Below are 25,083 nucleotides of genomic sequence, written 5' to 3'. Positions count from 1 at the left end.
TCCAAAAATTCAAAATGAATATAAAAATAGCACAACTGTGTCTGCATTATTTCAGTCATTTTATTTCCAAAGAACAAGAAATTATGCATTTCATACTGTTTCTCAAGGTAATCCGTGATGAAGTTTAACATTTCCCAATGCTTTAAATGATAAATGCATCAGCTGATGTGGTATTATGCCATAGAAATTAGAAAGCCCCCCGGTACGATCTCTGATCTGTTCAGAGTTAGCCAGTGTTATAGTAGTAGCAGCAGCACCACAAATGGCTTAACACCCCGAGCTAGGAAGCAGAACAAAATGAAAGTCAGGATTGCTGATTCCATCCTCTGACTTCTGCTTGAAAAAATACACATGGGGACAAAATAGGGACCTGCTGTGGTGCCTTCCATGATTAAATAGCTTGTCGACACCAGCTGTCTAGGTTGATTTATGAAGAAAAGCCAATTGGGTGGGCTATTGATGGCTGCCAACATCCAAGGAACCATAGCCCAAAGCGGTCAGTGTCTCTCTTATACAACTACATGAACACAATTAATGCCGATAAGTTTGATCAAACCTACTTCTTCCTGGTCCAACATCTGCTGCTTAAGTTTTTCCACAAGTTGGCTCTGCTGATTGATCTCCTCATCCTGCAAGAATTTGAATACAAGCATTCCACAGTTAGCGATTCATCAGCAATACTAACATTACACAAAAAAATTGTTGTGCAACACCTGCACACTATAATCTTGAAGTACTATGTTTTTTGTTCTGCCAGCCAATGACAATTGCTTTGTTCATGTATCATCTATGGGATGGAAAAGTGGTTCCTTAAATTGTTTTTAAGTCCATGCATATAGGCATTTGTGTTTTATAACAAAATCCTAAATGATAAACTTAGGCCAACAAATCTATTCCTTCCAATGAACAATGTGCAATTTTTAACAATAATCTGACCTGATTTATTCTGGCCTATTAAATTCCACAGGCGACAATCCTATGACCGGAACAGGACCATGACCAGAGGTTTGAGTCATTTATGTTTACCCTTTTATCTTTCAATCTCCTTTGTAGGTAATAGTCCAGCTTCTTTATATAGGAATTATAAACAACACAATCAACTAACTATAATTCAATTTTATGTCTCAAATCTGGTATCCTGAGGAAAATGTATCCGTTGGAGTCCATTTTGATTTCATATAATCGTCATCGCCCAAGTTAACCAGATTACATTCATATTATGCAAGCCTTTCAGTATTTTAAAGACCTGGATCATGCCACTTCTCAATCTTACTTTCTCAGAAAATAGGATCAATTATGTTGGTGTAGCCTCATTATTGTGCGTTTTGATGAACAGTGATATTTTCTCTCCTACAGCCAAATTAAACTAATGCTTTCCTTCATTCAGCCAGTACCATCAAGATGTATCACCCAGTTTTATTTCAAAATGATTCATCTTCAACACTGTTGAGAGTATTTATTTCCTTAAGCAGCTTAATATTGGATGGATTTAAAAAAACATTGTGGGGTATCCAGCTTTAAAGCTGGTCCTTTCAATATGCATGTATTATAATATAAAATGGCAGATTTATAATATTTTTAGCATAACTGTATTGGGAGACCAATCAACTGTAATAGGTCAACTACGGCACTAATGTTAGAGAAGCTCGTTGTCCCTAGGAACATTTCTGGGGATTGGGAAGCAAAAGGAATGATCTATTCCAGCAAAACTAAGAGGTTTTCAGCAGCAAAAAATCACTAGAACATTTCTACTTCAGTTCTGACGACAGGTCATCAACCCGAAATGTTAACTTTCTCTCTCCACAGATGCTGCCTGGCCTGAGTATTTCCAGCATTTTCTGTTTTTATTAAACATTTCTACTATTTATTTAAAAGCAGCGTTAACTAGATGGCCTCTCAGTGCAGTTATAAAAGGTGTAGGGATGGAGAAGTAGTACACTGCATACCTTATCATCAAGCTGCTTGTACAGTTTAGAAATTTCTGAATCCATCTTTAGTTTCTCTGCATCAGTGAGTTTAACAGTTGGAGTTTCCTCTATTTTGTCATTGGTGAGAACAATCTCAAGTGCTTCTTTGTTTTTTTCTTTGTCATACTGTTCTTCTACAGGTACAGACTCACCTATAGGAAAGAATACATTGAAGTAAGGTATAAAGCAAATAATCCTGGTTAAGCGCTTTTAGCTTACCTGAAGTTTCATAGAACAAAATGATTGGTTTACAAACTTAAATATCTTTGGAAGACAAATGTAGATAGTGGATTTCAAATGCATAGGAATGTTATCACTCGAGGCATACAAGTTAGCAGGAAGTATTTAATTTTGTATTGTCATAGAATAGCTACAGCACAGAAAGAGGCCATTTGGCCTGTCGAACCTGTGCTGGCTCTCTGCAAGAGCACTTCAGCTGGTCCCATTCCCCCACCCTTTCCCCATAGCCCTGCAAATTTTTTTCCTTCAGGTATTTATCCAATTCCCTTTGAAAGCCACCACTCTTTCAGGCAGTGTATTCCAGATCATAACCACTTGCTGCGTAAAAAAGTTATTCCTCATGTCGTCTTTGATTCTTCTGCCAATCACCTTAAATCTGTGTCGTCTGGTTCTCGACCCTTTTGCCAATGGGAACATTTCTCGATCTATTCTGTCTAGACTCATGATTTTGAACACCTCTATCAAATTTCCTTTCAACCTTCTCTGCTCTAAGAAGAACAACCCCAGCATCTCCAGTCTATCCACATAACTGAAGTCCCTCATCCCTGGAACCATTCTTGTAAATCTTTTCTGCACCCTCTCTAAGGCCTTCACATCCTTCCTAAAGTGAGGTGCCCAGAACTGGACACAATACTTCAGTTGATGCCGAACCAGTGTTTGATAAAGTTTCACCATAATGTCCTTGCTTTTGTACTCTATGCCTCTATTTATGAAGCCCAGGGTCCCGTATGCTTTTTTAACCGCTTTCTCAACCTGCCCTGCCACCTTTAACGATTTGTGCATATACACCCCCAGGTGTCTCTGTTCATGCACCACCTTTAGAAATGTACCCTTTAGTTTATGTCAATGACCTCTGAATAAATTTCCATAACATGTAAGTGTGGGGTCACTGCAGTCCTTTAAAAAGGGGAACTTGACAGGAGGAGGACCTTTGCCAGTGATAGGAGACAAGTGATAATTTATTTAGATTGTGATGAGTCACAAGCAACCATGGTCTTCAAGAGCTTGCACGATTGTCTCAGGAAATGAGGATTTTTTCCCCTCGAATTGGCCACTGGATTTTTGCCTCTGCCAGGAGGTAGGAGGATAGTGTGTGGGGTTACACAGTCTACTGGATGGAGAAAGCTTGATGGCCGATAGTCTTTTCTCACCCTGCATTTTGTATATTAGCAGTTCTCATCCTGCATTTTGTATATTAGTGGTTCTAAATAGTCAATGGCTTTATAATAATTAACTGAACAGAATTATCTCAAATACATTGCCCCACTCAATAAAAATGTTTATTCAAAGCAAACTTCAACAATTTTATTTTTGAGGAAAATTTTTAAATTATAAAGAGTGGCAGTTCCTGGAATTAGAATGGACTAACATTACAAATGTTAATGGAACTATGCATAGATCCCCTCCAGTCTTCAAAATAACATGGATAATCTAGGGTAAAACAATTGGTTGGGAAGTTTAATTAACTTTGAAGTCTGTAATTTTTGAAGCAGTAAATTTCAATGTGGAGCAACTTTACTGATGAAAGTTTAGATACCTTTGCGCCATCTATTGAGCTCATTTTCAAGCCACTGTATAGTGTTCTTTAAGGTCTTGTTCCTGTCCTTCTCTCTCTCATATTTCTTCTTCCATTGTTCTGCTGTTAGCTCAACATTAACAGTTACAGTATTCTTAATAGTCTTGGCTCTGTAGGAAACAGAAAAATAATGATTAAACTACTAAATTGCTTTTTTTTTTTTAAAAAGTATCCTCACTGGCCGGTGTTCTGAATTCCATAGACACAAATAGCTCTTTGCTCTGGGGATAAAGTGGGTCCATCCATGCACTCTGCACTATATTGGCAGGGCACACAGGCACCAGAGTAAATTCCACAACTTTTTGTTTGTCTACATTAGATGACATAATAGTATGTATTTACATGCAACTATAGAGAGGACAAATTTAATCCTGGGGTCGCTCTGGCTCGCGCTCTCCTTCAAATATTTATCCAATTTTCCTTCAAAAGATGCAATGGCCTCTGCCTTAACATTTGACAAGGTGCCACACAAAAGATTATTGCTTAAGATAAAAAATCACGGGATTGGGGGTAATATTCTGGCATGGATAGAGGATTGGCTATCTAACAGAAGGCAGAGAGTTGGGATAAATGGTTCACTCTCAGACTGGCAATCAGTAACTAGTGGTGTTCCGCAGGGGTCAGTGCTGGGTCCCCAACTCTTTACAATCGATATTAACGATTTGGAGGAGGGGACCGAGTGTAACATATCAAAGTTTGCAGATGATACTAAGATGGGAGGGAAAGTAGTGAGTGAGGAGGACATAAAAAACCTGCAAGGGGACATCGACAGGCTAAGTAAGTGGGCAGAGATTTGGCAGATGGAATACAATACTGGAAAGTGTGAGGTTATGCACTTTGGCAGGAAAAATCGGAGAGCAAGTTATTATCTTAATGGCAAGAAACTGGAAAGTACTGAAGTACAAAGGGATCTGGGGGTCCTGGTGCACGAAACTCAAAAGGTTAGTATACAGGTGCAGCAAGTGATTAAGGCGGCCAATGGAATGTTGGCTTTCATTGCTAGGGGGATAGAATATAAAAATAGGGAGGTATTGCTTCAGTTGTACAAGGTATTGGCGAGACCGCACCTGGAATGCTGCGTACAGTTTTGGTGTCCATACTTAAGAAAAGACATACTTGCTCTCGAGTCAGTACAAAGAAGGTTCACTCGGTTAATCCCGGGGATGAGGGGATGGACATATGAGGAGAGGTTGAGTAGATTGGGACTCTACTCCTTGGAGTTCAGAAGAATGAGGGGCGATCTTATTGAAACATAAGATTGTGAAGGGGTTGGATTGGGTGGATGCGGGGAAGATGTTCCCGATGATGGGTGAAACTAGAGCTAGGGGGCATAGTCTTAGAATAAGGGGCTGCTCTTTCAAAACTGAGATGAGGAGGAACTACTTCACTCAGAGGGTGGTAGGTCCATGGAATATGCTGCCCCAAAAAGCTGTAGTAGCTACATCATTACATAAATTTAAAACAGAAATAGACAGTTTCCTAGAAGTCAAGGGAATTAAGGGTTCCAGGGAGCGGGCAGGAATTTGGACATAAGTCTAGGTTCGGATCGGTCATGGCCCTGTGGGTAGCGGAGCGGGCCCAGGGGCCATGTAGCCTGATCCTGCTCCTATTTTGTGTGTCTAATTCTGTTAGATTCAGGAGATGGTTCTGTGATAGTGGATTGGCGGTTAGGATCAGATCAGCCATGATCTTGTTGAGTGGCGGAGCAGGCTCGAGGGGCCGATTGGCCTACTCCTGCTCCTATTTCTTATGTTCTTATGTTCTAACTCCCTGTGGCAATGCATTCCTTGCTCCAATAACCTGCTCCTCAAATAAATTTCTAACCCTTCTCATGTCACCTTATTTTAAATTGATGAACCTTGGTCACCAACTTCCCAACCATGATGTCATTGGTTCCAACACAAACTACAACTTTTGACTGCTCTCGTTCCCTTTCCAGATGCTTTTTATCTGTTCAGTGATGTCCTTCACCCTGGAACCAGGAAGTCAGGGAGGCAACATACCAATCGAGACTCACATTCACACTTGCAAAAAATCAAAAGCCTGAATTGCCCACTACTGCCACTCTGACATTCTTGTAGTCTACCTGTCGATCACTCCGCTGGGTAGTCCCTTGCTTCACAGTGGCACAGTGTTGCTCAGGACCACCACTATTCCTATGCTCTAAAATGTCTAGCACTGCTCCTTGGGTAACCACATTGTGAAGAGTATAATCAAGAAACTTTTCACCCTCTCTAATGCTGCAGTTTGGCCAACTGCTTCTCAAGCAGAGATCCTCTGCTCCATATACTCATTTTTCCAACACAGTGCAAATATGCAGCCCCTAGATATACCGTGGATCTACAATAGCCCACATATTGCACTCCACACACATCACAAGGGTGCTGCTATCCCTCTGTGTCTAACTTAAAAAAAATAGCATGAGCATGGACTCACACTAACAAACTTTACTTACACACTTTACAAAAGTACCAATGATTTTTTTAAACTCCTGTCCAACAGCATTTAAATGCTGAACTCCCACTGAGTCAAGTTCACACTCCTCCAGGTTTTTGCTATCCACTGGCAGCTGTCCAAGGACAGCCTGGTAATTTCTTTACATTCTTATGATACATTTTAGTATGCAATATTTATAACATTAGGCTATCTCAATATAGATCAGATGTGGTTAAGCCAAGCATGTCTATAACCTAGTCAATGCCCTGAACAAAAAAGATAATTATAAGGGGGATGAGGATGGAACTCAGGAAGATAAACTGGAACAAAATATTGACAAAGAACAGCAGTAGTATAGTAGTCTAGTCTACATACTATAAAAAGTATACAGAAGCACTGGAGGAAGTGAAAAAAAGATTCTGAAGGATAATAGCAGAACTGAGAATATACTTATTAGGAAAGAATGAACAGGCTGGGGCTCTTTTTTCTAGAAAACCGAGAAGTACCCTGGTATAGGTCTTTAAAATTATGAAGTGTGATTCGACAGGACAGAGAAAATGTTTCCACTTGTGGGAGAGTCCAAAACTAGAGGTTATAAATATAAAATAGTCACTAATAAAACCAATAAGGAATCCAGGAGAAACATCTTTACTCAGAGCGGTGAGAATGTGGAACTCGCTACCACATGGAGTAGTTGAGATGAATAGCATAGATGCATTAAGGGGAAGCTAGAGGAGTACATGAAAGAGCAAGGAATAGAAGGATAGGTTGATAGGGGGAGAGGAAGTAAATAGACTGGGAGGAGGCTCGTGTGGAACATAAACACCAGCCAAATGGCCTGTTTTTTGAACTGTAAATTCTATGCAATGTCAAGCATATTAAGCTATTCACAAACACAGCACTACACTGGACTCAACAGGCACCACACCAAAAAATCTTAGGTGGGCAATATCTGGAAGATACTTCTCCTATTGTGCTTGAAAGATGAGAAACAAGGAATGGAATATGTTTCCACTTTTTCTACTCATTCAGAAGTATTCCCAAATCAGATTTAAGCTAAAGTTCTCTCTACAATGTCCCAATAGTGTGACATAACGCAACTAAATCCAACACTATTGGTGTGACATTCCTTTTCCAATACCAATCATCCTTATGACCTCTATGACTAATACAATTAGTTTAGCATAGGAATAAAATTAGACAGTTTTGTGCGGTGAGCTTGCTGCTTTTAAAACAGTGGCAACAATGAGTCAAGCTGGGAATTCATGGTCCACCAATTAGTAATTTGATATTGTTAAGAACTTGCGACCATCAACACAGATTATTATAACATTTTTAAAAAACCACTTAGATTTTAAAGTGAAAACTCAGTAAGTTCATCCATGGAGTAGTTGAGCCACACAGATCAGGAATATCCTCGTTTATCTGCTGATCACGGCTGGATTAGAGCAAGGACTCAACAATTGGCCTCAGTTAGCCCTATAGTGTGGGGTGGTGGTGGGGCGGAAGAGAGAGAATTTCAGCCTGGGTTTCCATTCCCGACATCTATATGCAACCCCTGCTGAAAGTGCGCATATATACCCCTTGGACATTGTACAAGATTTGGTTCAGCTATGATGATGACTGCCACAGTTAACCATCTCGCTATAAAGGCTCATGCACCTCAATAATTGATACCTGCACAAGACAACAGAGGGCAACAGATCCCCACAGAAACATAACCCAGCAAAGAGTCAACACTTTCAGGAAAGGATGAAATAACAGAAAATGCTGGAAAAACTCAGCAGGCCAGGCAACATCCGTGGAGAGAAATTAGAGTCGACGTTTCAGGTCAAAACCCTTTATCAAGACTAATAAAGAGGCACAGGGAATGAAATAGATTAAGAGGCTGGGCTGGGAGAGAACAAAAGAGAAGAGCCATTAAGAGGTATTCAAAACGAGACGAGATTGTGATAGGACTGGTGGAGACAAAAGACGGCTCAGATTAGGTGTGAAATGCGCTGGCAGGATGAGAGACAGCTGCCACGTGGGAGAGAGAAAAAAAAAAGGGGGGGAGAAACCAAAACAAAGGCGTGGATAAAATATAGAAGTAAAAATGTAATAGGGGCCGAGGTTATGATCTGAAATTGTTGAACTCGATATCGAGTCCGGAAGGCTGTAAAGTGCCTAATCGGAAGATGAGGTGCTGTTCCTCGAGTTTACATTGAGCTTCCGTGGAACAATGCAAGAGGCCAAGGACGGTGAGGTCCGAGTGGGAATGGAGCGGTGAATTAAAATGACAGGCGACCGGAAGCTCGCGGTCCCCCTTATGGACTGAACGGAGGTGTTCCGCAAAGTGGTCACCCAATCTGCGTTTGGTCTCCCCAATGTAGAGGAGACCGCATCGTGAGCAGCGAATACAGCAGACTAGATTGCAAGAAGTACAAGTAAATCGCTGTTTCACCTGGAAGGGGTGTTTGGGGCCCTGGACAGTGGGAAGGGGGGAGGTATAAGGGCAGGTGTTACATCTCCTGCGCTTGCACGGGAAGGTGCCAGGCGAAGGGGAGCTGGGGGTGATAGAGGAGTGGACATGGGTGTCTTGGAGGGAGCTGTCCCTACGGAATGCTGAAAAGGGAGGGGAGGGGAAGATGCGTTTGGTGGTGGGATCACTTTGGAGGTGGCGGAAATGGCGGAGGATGATCCGTTGAATGCGGAGGCTGGTGGGGTGAAAGGTGAGGACAAGGGGAACCCTATCGTGGTTCTGGGAGGGAGGGGCAGGGGCGAGGGTAGAAGTGCAGGAGATAGAACGGACACGGTCGAGGGCCGTGTCAACCACAGTAGAGAGATGGCAGGGGAGAAGACTAGCAAGAAAAAGTCAGTTTCAGTTTTGACTCTCAGAATAAAATTAATGTGCCTATTTTTACAATTCTACCGAGGTTACTATATAAATCATGTTTATTTTCAGTTTTGCAAAGAAATTCAGGAAAGTTCTCCGTAAACAGTTTTACATTTTTTTATTTTTTTTTAAAAAGAAAATTGTAAAAGATGGGCAGAACATAAGCAAACAATACCTGTGGTTTTAAAAATTTAATTATGAAGTAAATGTCACAAGGAAATAATCTTCTCTACCTCCCCTACTGGCACAGGACTCTTCCAGGATACTACCTTCTGCCTATGCACAAAAAACATTTGTAATAGTTTCTAAAATACAGTTTACTTACCTCTGACCAAACATCAATGTAGTTTTAGTCTCTGCCTCATTGTAGGATGATGGTGAGCAGCAAATAACTATTGTGGTTCTGCAGTTACCACCCAGTGAATCCTGTAAAATTCTGGTCATTTTGCTGTCACGGTACGGTACATATGTCTAAAAGAACAACCAAGGTTTTAAAAGCATACTTTATGTACAAATCTCTCTCTACTTTTATACGCCTATCAGCTGCTTCTTCTCCAACAGCAACTTGCATTAATATAGCACTTCTGACATTGAAAATATCCCACTGCACTTCACAGGAGGAGGGAAAAAAAGTAACAGAAACCTGAGCCTTTGAGGGACAGTTGGGCAAGGTGACTAAAATCTCAGTTGAAGAGATGAGTTTTCTGAAAACCTAAGGGTGTGGAACGAAGTAGAGAGGCAGAGGGATTTTGAGAGGGAGTTCCTGAGAGTAGCGCCAATAGTGGAAGGGGTGGGGATATAAGGTGGTGTCAGGGAAGGGATGCAAGGCTGGAGATGGTTGCGGTGGCATGGTAGGGCAAGGCTTTAGAGGGATTTGTAGATGAAGATCTTAAATTTGATGCACAGGTGGGATTTAGTGCAGTTCAGCACCCACACACCACACCCCCCCACACACACACCACACACACACACACAATTTCAGAACAAAAATTAGGAACAGTCTATTAGCTTAGTGACTTCAAATTGTTAATAACTCAAGACGATAGCACAGAGATTTCAAAATTTAAAAAGCATGTAACTAAAAACATCTTATTTTTAATAAGATATAGATTACAGTTTAATATGCTTTGTTAATTCTCTTGCATATGTTGAGTGTTCTATTGAACCCTCTTGCATGGTTTTTATTCCCCCCCCCCCCCAAATAAAAATGAGTGGCGTTACAGCTGTAAAGTCTGAAGTTGGTGGATTTATTCTATAATGTCTTTGGTTAGGTTTCAAAGGCATGTACAGGAAAAATCCTTCATCCGGTAAGATTTACCACAAACAGTGCACATTCAATACTCACACTTGATTCTGCTAGAGAAGCAATGACATTCCCCAGTGCTGACAAAGACTTGTTGATATTCTTAGCTTCATCTAGTACAGCCCCTTCCGCTCCAGTTTTACTGACCTAAATGGGGAATGTTGTCAACAAAAGAAATGTACGAACATATCAGCATTACTATAATGATTTCCAGTTTTGAAAAATAATTTCCCCTTTCTCAAATTACTTCCTACCACACATCAAACCAGAAAGGCAAGTCAGTCCAGACCAGAAATTTTGACAAATAATGTTTATGAACAAGCAAATAATGCTGAAGCAGAGCAAATCCCATTCACACCCCGTTCCTCAAACAAAGCAAGTGAGTTCAAGTGAAAGGCATTTGAAAGTGATAGGATTTGAATACTCAACTTAATGTTTAGGGGTCAACTTTCTTCAGTTTTTTTTTTATTCTTGGGATGTGGGCATTGCTGGTAAGGCTGCCATTTATTACCCATTCCTAGTCGAAGAGGTTGGCGGTGGGCCTTCTTGAGCCCCGCAGTCCAAGTGGTGAAGGTGTTTCCACAATGCTGTAGCGGTTTGATACAGCTAAATGGCTTGCTAGGCCAATTCATAGGGCAGCTAAGAGTCAATCACGTTGTGGGACTGGAGTCACAAATTGGCCTGATCAGGTAAGGACGGCCGGGCTCCTTCCCTTCCCTAAAGGAAGGCCGGGCTCCTTCCCTTCCCTAAAGGACGGCCGGGCTCCTTCCCTTCCCTAAAGGACGGCCGGGCTCCTTCCCTTCCCTAAAGGACGGCCGGGCTCCTTCCCTTCCCTAAAGGACGGCCGGGCTCCTTCCCTTCCCTAAAGGACGGCCGGGCTCCTTCCCTTCCCTAAAGGACGGCAGGGCTCCTTCCCTAAAGGACAGCCGGGCTCCTTCCCTAAAGGACATTTAGTGAAACAGCTGAGTTTTTAATGACAATCTGATGGTTTTGTGGCCATTTTTTACTGATATCAGCTTTTTATTTCCAGATTTTAAACTGAATTCAAATTCTCAAACTGCCACGGTGCGATTTGAACTCGCGTTCTCTGAATTTAGTGTCCAGGCTGCTGAAATACTCTACAGTTACAAGAACTTTGTGAAAGTCACGCTTCAATCCATTATAAGAAATATGGTTTTTAATATGGCAGCATTCCCTTTTGAAAGGCAATCAATACATCTAGGAATCAAATTTCCAAAAGGGCAACAGCACTTTAATATATTTGAGGAACAGTGCCAGGAACTGTATAATAATGGAAACTCACTTCAGTTAGCATCTTTGGCAGACAGGGAAGACCATTGTGCTGTCTAGTTTGGATTTAATTTTAATTTAGAGGGCAACAGTAAATGAATTAACTAACTTGTTGTCCTATACTAGCTTTGTGTTAGCCAGTCCAATCTGATTTAAGGGCACCAACTGAAATATTATCTTCTCTCTTTCAGAAGCTCCCTAACTTGTTGTGCAAATTTGGCTTTACATTAAGATCTATTCTACCACCCTGTTCCCTATATCTCAATGTCCTCTCAAAATGAACCTCTTAAGCCAAGTTGGCCAAAGTCTCATTTTCAAATTGGCACATAAACATCCTCACTTGATTGCTACTGATTTGTTACCTCTCAGATGCTTGTGACTCACATCACCACATGGTATTCAACATGACTTGGCACTAAATAGCTTTGCTGCTAAAATGTTTGTTAGAACCTTGCATTATGCAAAATAAGAGCTGAAAAATTTAGCAAATTGAGAGAAATATTGCATAGTGGTTAGCACTGTTGCCTCACAGCACCAGGGACCCGGGTTCGAATCTGGCCTCGGGTGACTGTGTGGAGTTTGCACATTCTCCCCGTGTTTGCGTGGGTTTCCTCCGGGTGCTCCGGTTTCCTCCCACAGTCCAAAGATGTGTGGGTTAGGTTGATTGGCTATGATAAATTGACCCTTAGTGTTAGGGGGATTAAATATGTGGGGTTACGGGGATAGGGTAGGATATGTGTTGGTGTAGGGGTTACGGGGATCGGGTGGGATATGTGTCGGTGCAGGCTCGATGGGCCGAAATGGCCTCTATCTGCACTGTGGGGGTTCTGTGATTCTGTGAATGTGTTTAAACGTTTAACCAAAACTGTATTAAGCAATCCCTCCGTTAATCTGCATGGCAAAAAGACTTGCCACACTTTGGGGGTCAATCTCAGCATGAAGATGCTGAGATTGTTATAAAACAATTAAGCTTAGAGCATCTCAAGCATATTTTTCATACTATTGATCTGGAAAACACAGAAACTTTCTCTCAAAGTGGCTGGGTGATGAACACTTGTTTAGGTATAGTACTGTAAAAGAACATGTTTAATCATACCTTCTCACTACCTGCCAAGTCAACCAGATAAAGCTTGCCACTTAGCTTCTGCTCTGTTGCAGTGTTTTCTTGTTTGACGTTAATAAGGAAGATACTGTGGCTACGGGAGCTGTGTTCATTCATATCTGAAACAGACAACAGATGCTACTTATCAGAGGCTGGAAAAACTGCACATTTTTAACGTAACAATTATAGGGTAGCCTAGTTTCTCTTCCTCACTCAGTCCCCGATTTTTCAGGACTGTTGCACACCCAGTGAGTGAACAGTTACGAACATAAGAAATAGGAGCAGGAGTAGGCCATTCAGCCCCTCGAGCCTGCCCCGCCAGGTACAGCCTAAGATTGATTATTTTTGTTCGCTGGGACTATGTCAACTGCCAAACTTACTGGCTTCAGATGATGCATAGTAGAAAAAGATCAGTAGAAAGTTGTGTGTAATGAAGAGGAAACAGTGTACCCCCTCTCTCCGCACTGCAGATGTAACTTCTATTTACAAATCTACAGAGTTTTCATGCAGCTACAGAGACACCGATAAGAGAGGGAGTGGTTTAAATTACCTGCAAACTGCTTAATAGAAATGGTGGGATGATCAGTAAGATGATGCAGAGATTTAAAGGATTAAATTGTTTTGGGGGTGGGTGAGAATATCAAGTTTAGTGAAAATCTAATAAAATGTTTGATTAGGTGTCAAATGACTATACAAGAACTGTTTACAGGTGCATTGATCAGAGCTCAAAAATCATCATCTATAACTCTTTAAAAACTCAAATTTAGCTATAGCACAAGTGGAAACTTGAGATTAGCTGTTCATTTCATAAGAACATAAGAATGAGAGAAATAGGAGTAGGCCATATAGCCCCTCAAGCCTGCCCCACCATTCAATAAGATCACATCTGATCTTCTACCTCAACTCCACATTCCCACCCAATTCCCATATCCCTTGATTTCCTTAGTGTCCAAAAAATCTATCGATCACAATTACAGGGTAGTCTAGTTTCTCTTCCTCACTCAATCCCCTATAACTTGAATATAGTCAACGACAGAGCATCCAGACCTCTAGGGTAGAGCATTCCAAAGATGCATAACCCTTTTGAGTAAAGAAATTCCTCATCTCAGTCCTAAATGGTTGATCCCTTATCCTGAGACTATGACCCCTAGTTCTAGACTCCCCAGCCAGGGAAAACATCCTTCCAGCATCTACCCTGTCAAGCCCCTTAAGAACTGTATAGGTTTCAATGAAATAAGAACATAAGAAATAGGAGCAGGAGTAGGCCATTTGGTCCTTCGAGCCTGCTCCGCCATTCAGTAAGATCATGGCTGATCTTCTACCTCAACTCCACTTTCCTGCACTATCCCCATATCCCTCGATTCCCTTCATATTCAAAAATCTATCGATCGCTGTCTTGAATATACTCAATGACCACCCCTCACTCTTCTAAACTCATGGGAATATAGGTCTAGTCTACTCAATCTCTCCTCATAAGACAATCACCCCATCCCAGGAATCAGTCTACTGAACCTTCGTTGCACTCCCTCCAAAGCAAGTATATCCTTTCTTTGGTAAGGAGACCAAAGCTGTACACAGTAATCCAGGTGTGGTCTCACCAAAGCCCTATATGGTTGCAGTAAGACTTCTTTACTCTTGTACTCCAATCCTTTTGTACTAAAGGCTAACATACAATTTGCTTTCTTCATTGCTTGCTGTACCCTGCATGTTAACTTTCAGTGATTCATGTACAAGGACACCCAGGACCCTCTGAATACCAACATTTCCCAATCTCTCACCATTTAAAAAATATTCTGCTTTTCTATTCTTCCTACCAAAGTGTGATGAAATAACTCTGTGTTCTGGCATTTGTATTGTCTGTTGTTGTTGTACTTGCTAATGTCTGGAATGTTCTACTGATGTAACCACTAATGCTCCTCCCTAGCCCTGCCCCTCTGGATCCTCCAGATTGGTGTGAGTCTTACTCATAAGGGCTGGGTCGGTGATGAATGATGGCTGCCTTGTGTTAACTCGATGCCATGTTCTTACTTAATAAAAGCCTTTAGTTTTAAGCTTTAACCTCTTGGATTCAGGCAGTTATTTGGCACATCACAAAGTGAATAACTTCACATTTCTCGACATTATATTGCATCTGCCATGTTCTTGCCCACTCACTTAACTGGTTCTGCAGCCTCTTTGCATCCTCCTCACAACTTACTTTCCCACCTAGCATTGTATCGTCAGCAAACTTGGATACATTACACTCGGTCCCCTCATCTAATTCGGATATAGATTCGAAATAGTTGAGGCCCGAGCACTGTTCTTCGCAGTACTCCACTAGTTACAGCCTGCCAACCCGAAAATGACCTGTTTATTCCTACTCTTGTTTTCTGTCCGTTAACCAATCTTCAATCCATGCGAATATATTACCCCCAATCCCATGAGCCCTAATTTTGTGTAATCTCTTGTGTGGCACCTTATCGAATGCTTTTCGAAAATCTAAATACATTACATCCGCTGGTTCCCACTTATCTACTCTGCTGTTACAACCACAAAAAATTTAACAGATTTGTGAAACACTATTTCCCTTTCATAAATCCGTGTTGGCTTTGCCTATCATATTCTGATTTTATAATTGCTATTGCTTCACAAATTTGAACTCTATCGTGGTTCAACTTCATCTAGAGCCATCCTTTGTTTCTTAACCTGTCCTATTACCATCTCCTCTTGCCTTGAATATCTCTTAATGCCTCTTTACTTCTCCTGCCTTCCATCCTATCACAGACCTTCCCTTTTGTTATTTCATCCCCTCCCCCATTTCCCAGCCCCTAAACTTGCTTTAAAATCTGTTCCTGGTTTTTTCCAGTTCTGACGTAAGGTCTTCGACCTGAAACGTTAACTCTTTCTCTCTCCACAGATGCTGCCTGGCCTGCTGAGTTTTTCCAGCGTTTTCTGTTATTTCAGATTTCCAGCATCTGCAGTATTTTGCTATTGTATAGTTCCCAGTTTTCTCTCTCCCTCCTTTCTTGAATAGCGGGGTTACATTTGCTACCTTCCAAACCGTGGGGGCCGTTCTAGAATCTAGGGAATTCTGGAAGATCAAAATCAATGCATCCACTATCTCTATAGCCACTTCTTTTAAAACCCTAGGATGTAGGCCATCAGATCCAAGGGATTGGTCGGCTTTTAGTCCTATAATTTCTCTAGTACTATTTCTTTACCAATACTAAATTTCTTTAAGTTGCTCATTCTCACTAGACCCTTGGTTCCCCACTATTTCTTGAATTTTTTTGTCTTCTTCCGTGAAGGCAAATACAAAGTATTTGTTTATTGTCTCTGCCATTTCCTTATTCCCCATTATCATTTCTCCTGTCTCTGCCTGTAAGGGACCTACATTTACTTTTGATAATTTGTTTCTTTTTACATACCTATAGAAGCTTTTACAATCGGTGCTGCATTTTTCAAAAACTGGTCTCCCATAATTGCTTACATGTTTGTCTCGATCAGTATTCTCTATGGATTTTCACCACAGATTTTTGGTCTTCTGTGATTGTTCAATTACTATGCCTCTACAACATGAAATTAGATCATGAAAACAGACTTAGCCTAGAGATCTCACCATCCAGTTCTGAATAACATTATGAAATTCAATGCAAATACTATGATGCCAACTTACTGACCTCCTTGAAACATAACTCCATACAATCTCAAATTATCCCACATTCAGTTAAACTACATAAACATTAAGTGCGTGCTATTGATTGGAGGTTTTGTTAAATCAATCCCATTTAGTGAGCGAGGCTATTATAATTCATAATCAGGTATGTGGCCTAAAGTCAATTTTTTGGTAAGTAACCAAACCCCAATCATGTGTCAGTTGAGCCAGGTATTCAATTTTATTGAAAAACTGGATAAGATATGGTGAAGCAATGTAGAGCAAGGTAATTTCCTTGGCACAAATCTGCTCCTTAACATTGTTAGCTACAGACCAACTCTTTTTACAACTGGTATTCCACAACAAATAAAGGACAGAGACTGGAGGGGAGAAAGTTTCCTATTACTTTCTATTTAATCAATTCGATTACCAAAAATGAGAAGAAATGGTTCAAGAGGACTCCTCACCTAAATTATTCCCACATGACTGACAAAAGTCCTGATCAAAACACATGAATACAGAACTCTACAAATGAGCTCTGTAAAAGTGTATTTTTAAAAATCTGTGTAATTTGCCTAAATTAGTTCAATTAAAAACTCCAGATTTAAATGAATATGGTGTCAAAAAAAATAAAAATCAACCACAATCACATCCTTTCAACACTGCAATGTTGCATAGGATAGGTTAAGCACTGTGTTTTGTTTAAAACAAACACAATGGTAGCTGCACTTACTTGTAACCGCGACGTGTCTGTTGGACTTTCCTTCATCAATTGTATCCATGACCTCATCAGGACTGCAAACAAAACGCTCTGTGCAGCCCTATAGCAGGAAGGGAAAAAATGGAGACAGTATTGGAAACAAAATAGTTTCTCAGTTTGTGATGTGAAATGCATACTTGGTACATTTTACTTACCTTCACATAAGGAACTCTATTTTTATCTTCATGGACAGAGAGATTGGTCTTGGATACTGAAAACAAAGGAATAATATTTTATCTCAATCTAACATTTTCCATGATTAAGGCCTGCATACAAATACAGTATTCAGCCATATTACTGCATCTTCACTGAGTTTTCAATACTATTTTGCCACGTTTAGCATTCCTTATCTTGGTGAAAAATTAAGATAAGGCATATTCCAGGTTTAAGAACATAAGAACTAGGAGCAGGCGGCCATTTGGCCCTTCGAGTCTGCCCCACCATTCACTAAGATCATGGCTGATCTTCTACCTCATCTCTACTTTCCTGCACTATCCCCATATCCCTTGATTCCCTTAATATTCAAAAATCTATATTTTTTAAATCCCGAGATGAATAGATAATGTAGATGCAATCAGGTAATTAAATTTGAACTAGGCACATAGAATTAGTGGACACAAATATAAAATTAGCAAGATTCAATCAAGACTTGAGATTGGATAGATTTAATCTCATGGACTACATGGTTCAATCTTTCAGATATTAATCACAATTGTAATTACATTTTCAGTTCCATAGTGGACATGGTTTTCTAATGCTCGAACTTCAAACGTTGGAGAAACAATAAGCAATATCCAAAAACATTACCATGCCAATCTTTTTCTTTTATATTGACACTGACTGTCACAGCAAAATGAAGGATGGATATTTAAATTATGGTGTTGTGGTCTATTTCCCTAAATGTAGTTCAACCGCGAGAGAAAGCTGCCTCCCTTCTACCTCATCAGCTTATCTTGATTGTATATTTTGCCTTGTATCTTGTACCACTTCCATCAAAAGGAAGGATACCAAATTAGAATGTTATATTGTAATGCGGGCTGGCAGATCACATGGCTACTGCAAGAATGCAAAAGTCATAAAAAAGGACAATATCTTGCAGTTTTCTTGGTTTTGCTAATGGCTCATTTATACACAAAGATTGAATGAACAAATAATTGAACTGATTAAAAATGCTTGGACACTGTTGATTTATGATGCTCATATGGGGAACAGGAAATTAGTGCTATACATCAATGAGAAATATGCTGCACTTCCAGACATACAATGGTCTTACTGGGGAAATTAAAGAGAGTGATATTAAAGTGGAGCAGAACTTTACTGGCTAAATTGATTCATTTTAAAACAAAATACCAGTTTTCACAAGTTTTTGCTGGTTTGTGATAATGTTGCAGATTACCATTGCCTCTTTTTATAAGCCTTTAAACTAGTTTTTTGATTTCCTTTTACTCTTGTGACAAACAGAAAATACAATAGCCATCCAACAGGTGGCACTACCCACAAGCAGTAACAAAAAGATATTCCATATTCAGTGGGTGTTTGGCCTATATATCTTGTCCAAGTATACTGTAACAGTTGCTACATTCAACTGCTGCATGACTGCCTAAAGATCACGGGCCCGGAATTTCCGGTGGGTAATAACAGCGAATGAAAAGACTTGCTGTTATTACCCCTTTGAAACTGACCGCAACTTCAGGATTTAGAGCATATGTGCTAATTCCTGAACATGGAAATCCTGAAGTTGCAGTCAGTCATTCACTGCTCCGACACTGGCTGCGCTGTGGACCCCCCGCCTGCAATCAGTGTAATCAGGGAGATCAGTGAAACTGACGAAAACTTTGGCTTTTCTGCAGCAATATCACCGTTAAATACCCCATTAAAAGTTAGACCCTTTTGGATTAGGTGTAACTGGGGTTTTAACATTGTAGTGACTGCTAAACAAATGTTATGGCCCTGAAAAACTCATTTTACTTTTGTCGAGTGTCAAATTTATCCATTTTAATAAAAAGTACAATTTTTTTGGAAACTTTAAAAAAAAAATTTTTTTTTAAAGTTTGTTCATCTTTATTTCAGGTTTACCTTTTTCCCGATGTGAGAACATAAGAATATAAGAAATAGGAGCAGGCGTAGGCCATTTGGTCCCTCGAGCCTGCTCTGCCATTTAATGAGATCATGGCTGATCTGATCTTGGGCTCAGCTCCATTTCCCTGCCCGCTCCCCATAACCCATCACTCCCTTATTGTTCAAAAATCTATCTAGCTCCACCTTAAATATATTCAATGACCCAGCCTCCACAGCTCTCTGGGGCAGAGAATTCCACAGATTTACAACCCTCAGAAGAAATTCCTCCTCATCAGTTTTAAATGGGTGACCCCTTATTCTGAAACTATGCCCCCTAGTTCTAGATTCCCCCATGAGGGGAAACATCTTCTCTGCATCTACCAGTCTTTGTTTTGTTCTGTGATGACTGCACAGTGTTCAGTGCCATTCACAACTCCTCAGATAATGAAGCAGTCCATGCCCACATGCAACAAGACCTGGACGACGATCAGGCTTGGACTGATAAGTGGAAGGTAACATTCGCGCCACACAAGTGCGAGGCAATGACTATCTCTAAGCGAGAGTCTAACCACTGCCCCTTGACATTCAACAGCGTTACCATTGCCGAATCCCCCACCATCAACATCCTGGGGGGTCACAATTGACCAGAAACTTAACTGGACCAGCCACATAAATACTGTGGCAACAAGAGCAGGTCAGAGGCTAGGTATTCTGCAGCAAGTGCCTCACCTCCCAACTCCTCAAAGCCTTTCCACCATCTACAAGGCACAAGTCAGGAGTGTGATGAAATACTCTCCACTTGCCTGGATGAGTGCAGCTCCAACAACATTCAAGAAGCTCGACACCATCCAGGACAAAGTAGCCCGCTTGATTGGCACTCCATCCACCACCGGCGTACCGTGGCTGCAGTGTGTACCATCTACAAGATGCACTGCAGCAACTCGCCAAGGCTTCTTCAGCAGCACCTCCCAAACCTGCGACCTCTTCCACCTAGAGGGACAAGGGCAGCAGGCACATGGGAACACCACCACCTCCAAGTCACACACCATCCTGACTTGGAAGTATATCGCCGATCCTTCATTGTCACTGGGTCAAAATCCCGGAACTCCCTCCCTAACAGCACTGTGGGAGTACCTTCACCACATGGACTGCAGCGGTTCAAGGCAGCGGCTCACCACCACGTTCGAGGGCAATTAGGGATGGGCAATAAATGCTGGCCTTGCCAGCAACGCCCACATCCCATGAACGCATTAAAAAAAACATTTTTTAAAAGTTAGAATAAAAGGAGCTTATTGACTTCCTGGTTCCCGGTCGCTGAGAATTCTGCATTGAGATAGGCTGCTTAGACAGCTTGTTGATGTCACAGCAGCTCACACCAGGGAATCCCCACAACACTACACAGATCTCAACTGAAAGTCGGAAAAGCCAAACTTCTAGTCAGAGATCACGAGATCTTTGTGGGAAGCTTACTTTGGAGCCAGTGGCGAACGTCATTGCTTCGCCACTGACCGCAAATTACGGGCCATGATGTCTAACAATTTAACTGGTTAAGTTTTAAGCAAAACCCCTGATGGGAAGAAATCATTTAGTATTAAAGTAGTACATGCCACAACATGACAGATATAAAGTGTAATTATGTTTTGAACATGCCAACATCCACATAATTGACTTTGTAGTCAGACAAGGTTTTACCATTGCCACAGCAACAGCCATTTTTGTGTAACAATACATGAATGAGGTAAGTTTTCTACTACATGTCAACTAAACAGCAATTCAAGACATGTGTTGTTTATATTTATGCATAATTTAGGGATGCTCAAATATAGCAAACTCAAGCAGCATAAATTAAAACCATTTAGACTGGCAAAGATAGCAGCTGTACTTGACACTTCTGGAATATTTTCATGTTGGCAATCCAGATTTCTATAATTATATAGTTTGCAACTACCTTCTTGCTATTTGTCGGTCAAGAACTCCGTAATCAATACCTCTCAAAATGATTAGCCGATTTCTTATAGGGCTGTTACTTTTAAACAATGTTTATTTTGGCAAGAGTTAATGATACACTGATTCCCAACATAATGTAAATGTGTCTCTGGTCTTATCTTACTTCATCTCGACTTACACAAGCACATTTTTAACAAATGGAAAAGTGTATTAAAATATTTTTCTTACTGGAACTTAGTTTCACCATCCAAATTCCTTTAGTCATTTTTTTTTCCCCAAAAGTTTTCTCTACAAATGAGTTGTGACGACATTAAGGGGGGTCAACAGCCCATACAATGTGAGGGAGATGAATTAACATACATGGACAAAATGTCAAGACTGCCGAGGACTTCACGCTACTCAACTCTGATGTTAAAATCAACTCCTACCAGTGTTCTCCACATCATTAGTACTCATTTGTTTATCCAAAAACATTCAGATGAACAGAGACAAAACAATGTTAAAGTCTTATAATTTTAATTCTTTATAACAAGTTTTATTCTTAAAGTAGGGTACTGATGACAAGACTTTTCCTTCCCCCTTAAAGTCTCTCTGAAACATACCGAACGTAAGTGAGTTACAATGAGATAAATTCATTTGAAGGGTGCAGGTTAAATCACGACAAAGTAAAACCAAACTAGTGCTACTCAATCTGATGATTAAGTGTAGCCTTATAAACACAGCCCGTTAACTATAGCATATAGCACTCAATGCAAGAAATTAAATTAAGTTTTGGGCGCTTACAGATGCATAGGCTAAAGGTTGAAGAGTCTCTCTGGAATATCAAGTTTCCCACTGGTCATTTCATTAAACCATTATTAAAAAAACAGAATTGTGCTCTTTAGTAAAACAAACTGCTAAACTGCTTGCACAGAAACCAGTTTTTAATTACACTGTCAGCCAACATCCACAACCTGCTTTTGTTAGAAAACACAGACCGGAACGGAGAGCAAGAGATTATCCAGCATCAACCACTACTTTTGTCATGTAATGCAACAAACCTGCATACCGTACAAGGTTATAAAATATACAATATTTAGGTTTTCAGCATCAATACCAAGATAAAAATTAGGTGATACTGACCAGACTACAACATGACAATAATGACCAAAGTGGACCAGAATGGTATTCAGTATTACTTCAGATAGAAGTCTGTGTGTCCCAGAATAATGGAAGCTAAACCAATATTATGAAGCAGGAGTGAAATATGAGATTACACAGTGGTGTCACTCTCAACGAGTAAAGTCCTTCTCCATTAGCAGAAAGCCAACTCAAAATAATTGAGATTGAGTTTACCCACACTACTCTGTGGCAGTGATACTGTCTAGAATAAGTAGAGAGCTCATTGAGAAATGGGGGTAAACTAAGTCTACAGTAGCAAGAAACTCTCACTCAACCCGTTGTGATAGCATGAGACACCAATAGAAAAACTTCAGGGCCCTTAAATATATAATTTAACTGTAGTGTAATTGGTGGGATTGATTTGATTTAATTTAATTTGAATTAATTAAAGGGTAAGTCATGGCAGGATAGCCCGGCCCCGTGGTATGCTCCTCCTGTGCTATGTGGGAACTCAGGGACACGTCCTGTGTCCCTGACAACCATGTGTGCAGGAAGTGTATCCAGCTGCAGCTACTGGCAGACCGCATTGCAGCGCTGGAGCTGCGATTGGATACATACTGGACCATTCGCGATGCTGAGGACGTCGTGGATATCACATTTAAGCAGTTGGTCACACCGCAGGCAAAGGTTGCACAGGCAGAAAGGGAATCGGTGACCAACAGACAGAGTAGTAGGCGCAGGCAGGGGTCCCCTGTGGCCATCCCCCTCTCAAACAGATATACCACTTTGGATACTGATGGGGGGGGGGGGGGATGGCTTACCAGGGGAAGGTAGCAGCAGCCAACTCCCTGGCACCAGGGGTGGTTCTGTTGCACAGGACAGGAGGAAAAAGAGTGGGAGAGCTATAGCGATAGGGGATCTATTGTAAGGGGAATAGATAGGCGTTTCTGCGGCCGCAAACTAGACTCCAGGATGGTGTGTTGCCTCCCTGGTGCAAGGATCAAGGATGTCTCAAAGCAGCTACAGAACATTTTTGAAAGGGAGGGTGAACAGCCAGTTGTCATGGTGCACATAGGTACCAACGATATCGGTAAAAACCAGGATAGGTCCTAAAAGCTGAATATAGGGAGTTAGGAGGTAAATTTAAAAATAGGACCTCAAAGGTAGTAATCTCAGGATTGCTACCAGTGCCACGTGCTAGTCAGAGTAGAAATAGAAGGATATTTCAGATGAATACGTGGCTAGAGGAATGGTGCAAGGAGGAGGGATTCAAATTCCTGGGACATTGGAACCGGTTCTGGGGGAGGTGGGACCAGTACAAAACAGACGGTTTGCACCTGGGCAGGGCCGGGACCGATGTCCTAGGGGGGAGTGTTTGCTGGTGCTCTGGTGGGGGGGGGGGGGGGGGGGGGTTAAACTAAAATGGCAGGGGTTTGGGAACCTGAGCGGGGAGACAGAGGAAAGGGAAACAAGGATAAAAGCAAAAGACAGGAAGGAGAAAAACAAAAGTGGCAGAAAGAGAAATCAAGGGTTTAAATCAAACATGGCCACAGTAAATAATAATTCTAAAAAGATCCAAGAGCGTTAAAAAACCCAAGCCTGAAGACTTTGTGTCTTAATGCGAGGAGCATTCGTAATAAGGTGGATGAATTGACTGCAGAAATAGCGGTAAACGAATATGATATGATTGGGATTACGGAATCATGGCTCCAGGGTGGCCAAGGCTGGGAACTCAACATCCAGGGGTATTCAATATTCAGGAAAGATAGGCAAAAATGAAAAGGAGGTGGGGTAGCATTGCTGGTTAAAGAGGGGATTAACACAATTGTAAGGAAGGATATTAGCTCTGATGATGTGGAATCTGTATGGGTAGAACTGAGAAATACCAAGGGGCAGAAAACGTTAGTGGGAGTGGTGTGTAGACTTCCAAACAGTAATATGGAGGTCAGGGATGGCATTAAAAGGGAAATTAGAGAAGCATGCAATAAGGCACAGCAGTTATCATGGGTGACTTTAATCTACATATAGATTGGGCTAACCAAATTAGTAACAATACTGTGGAGGAGGAATTCCTGGAGTGTATACAGGATGGTTTCCTGGACCAATATGTCGAGGAACCAACTAGAGATCAGGCCATCTTAGACTGGATATTATGTAATGAGAAAGGATTAATTAGCAATCTTGTTGTACGAGGCCCCTTGGGTCGGAGCGATCATAATATGATAGAATTCTTCATTAAGATGGAGAGTGAAGTAGTTGACTCAGAGACTAGGGTCCTGAATTTAAATAAAGGAAACTACAATGGTATGAGGTGCGAGTTCGGTAGGGTCGACAGTGGATAGGCAATGGCAAACATTAAAAGATCGCATGGATGAACTACAGAATTTGTTCATCCCAGTTTGACATAAAAATAAAACAAAAAAGGTGACTCAACCGTGGCTAACAAGGGAAATTAGGGCTAGCATAAGATCCAAGGAGAGGACATATAAATTGGCCAGAAAAAGCAGTAAACCTGAGGATTGGGAGCAGTTTAGGATTCAACAAAGGAGGGCAAAGGGATTAATTAAGAGGGGGAAAATAGAGTACGAGAGTAAGCTTGCAGGGAACATAAAAACTGACTGTAAAAGCTTTTATAGATATGGGAAGACAAAAAGATTGGTGAAGTCAAGCGTAGGTCCCTTGCAGTCAGAATCAGGGGAATTTATAATGGGGACCAAAGAAATGGCAGACCAACTAAATACATACTTTGGTTCTGTCTTCACAAAGGAGGACACAAATAATCTCCCAGAGATGT

The 25,083-nt window shown here is 41.1% G+C and overlaps 1 protein-coding gene across 1 annotated transcript in view; it reads right to left on the bottom strand.

Annotated features, from left to right (window-relative positions):
• LOC147117055 (kinesin-1 heavy chain) overlaps nucleotides 1-25,083 on the bottom strand; it is a 100,660-nt gene that overhangs the window by 39,616 nt on the left and 35,961 nt on the right. The window contains exons 6-13 of the mRNA XM_085987655.1: nucleotides 17,339-17,394; nucleotides 17,157-17,244; nucleotides 12,784-12,908; nucleotides 10,440-10,544; nucleotides 9,420-9,565; nucleotides 3,745-3,893; nucleotides 1,947-2,119; nucleotides 561-629 (exon numbers count right to left, since the gene is read on the bottom strand). Of these exons, the coding sequence (XP_085843781.1) occupies nucleotides 561-629; nucleotides 1,947-2,119; nucleotides 3,745-3,893; nucleotides 9,420-9,565; nucleotides 10,440-10,544; nucleotides 12,784-12,908; nucleotides 17,157-17,244; nucleotides 17,339-17,394 (911 nt within the window). The remainder of the gene's footprint in view (nucleotides 1-560; nucleotides 630-1,946; nucleotides 2,120-3,744; nucleotides 3,894-9,419; nucleotides 9,566-10,439; nucleotides 10,545-12,783; nucleotides 12,909-17,156; nucleotides 17,245-17,338; nucleotides 17,395-25,083) is intronic.

Source organism: Somniosus microcephalus, chromosome 5, assembly GCF_052327205.1.
Source record: "Somniosus microcephalus isolate GS21.2 chromosome 5, FLI_Smic_1.0, whole genome shotgun sequence".
In the NCBI taxonomy this organism is placed as follows: Eukaryota; Metazoa; Chordata; class Chondrichthyes; order Squaliformes; family Somniosidae; genus Somniosus; species Somniosus microcephalus.
Note: the sequence above shows the minus strand (reverse complement) of the source record. Positions and strands in the feature narration are given on the sequence as shown.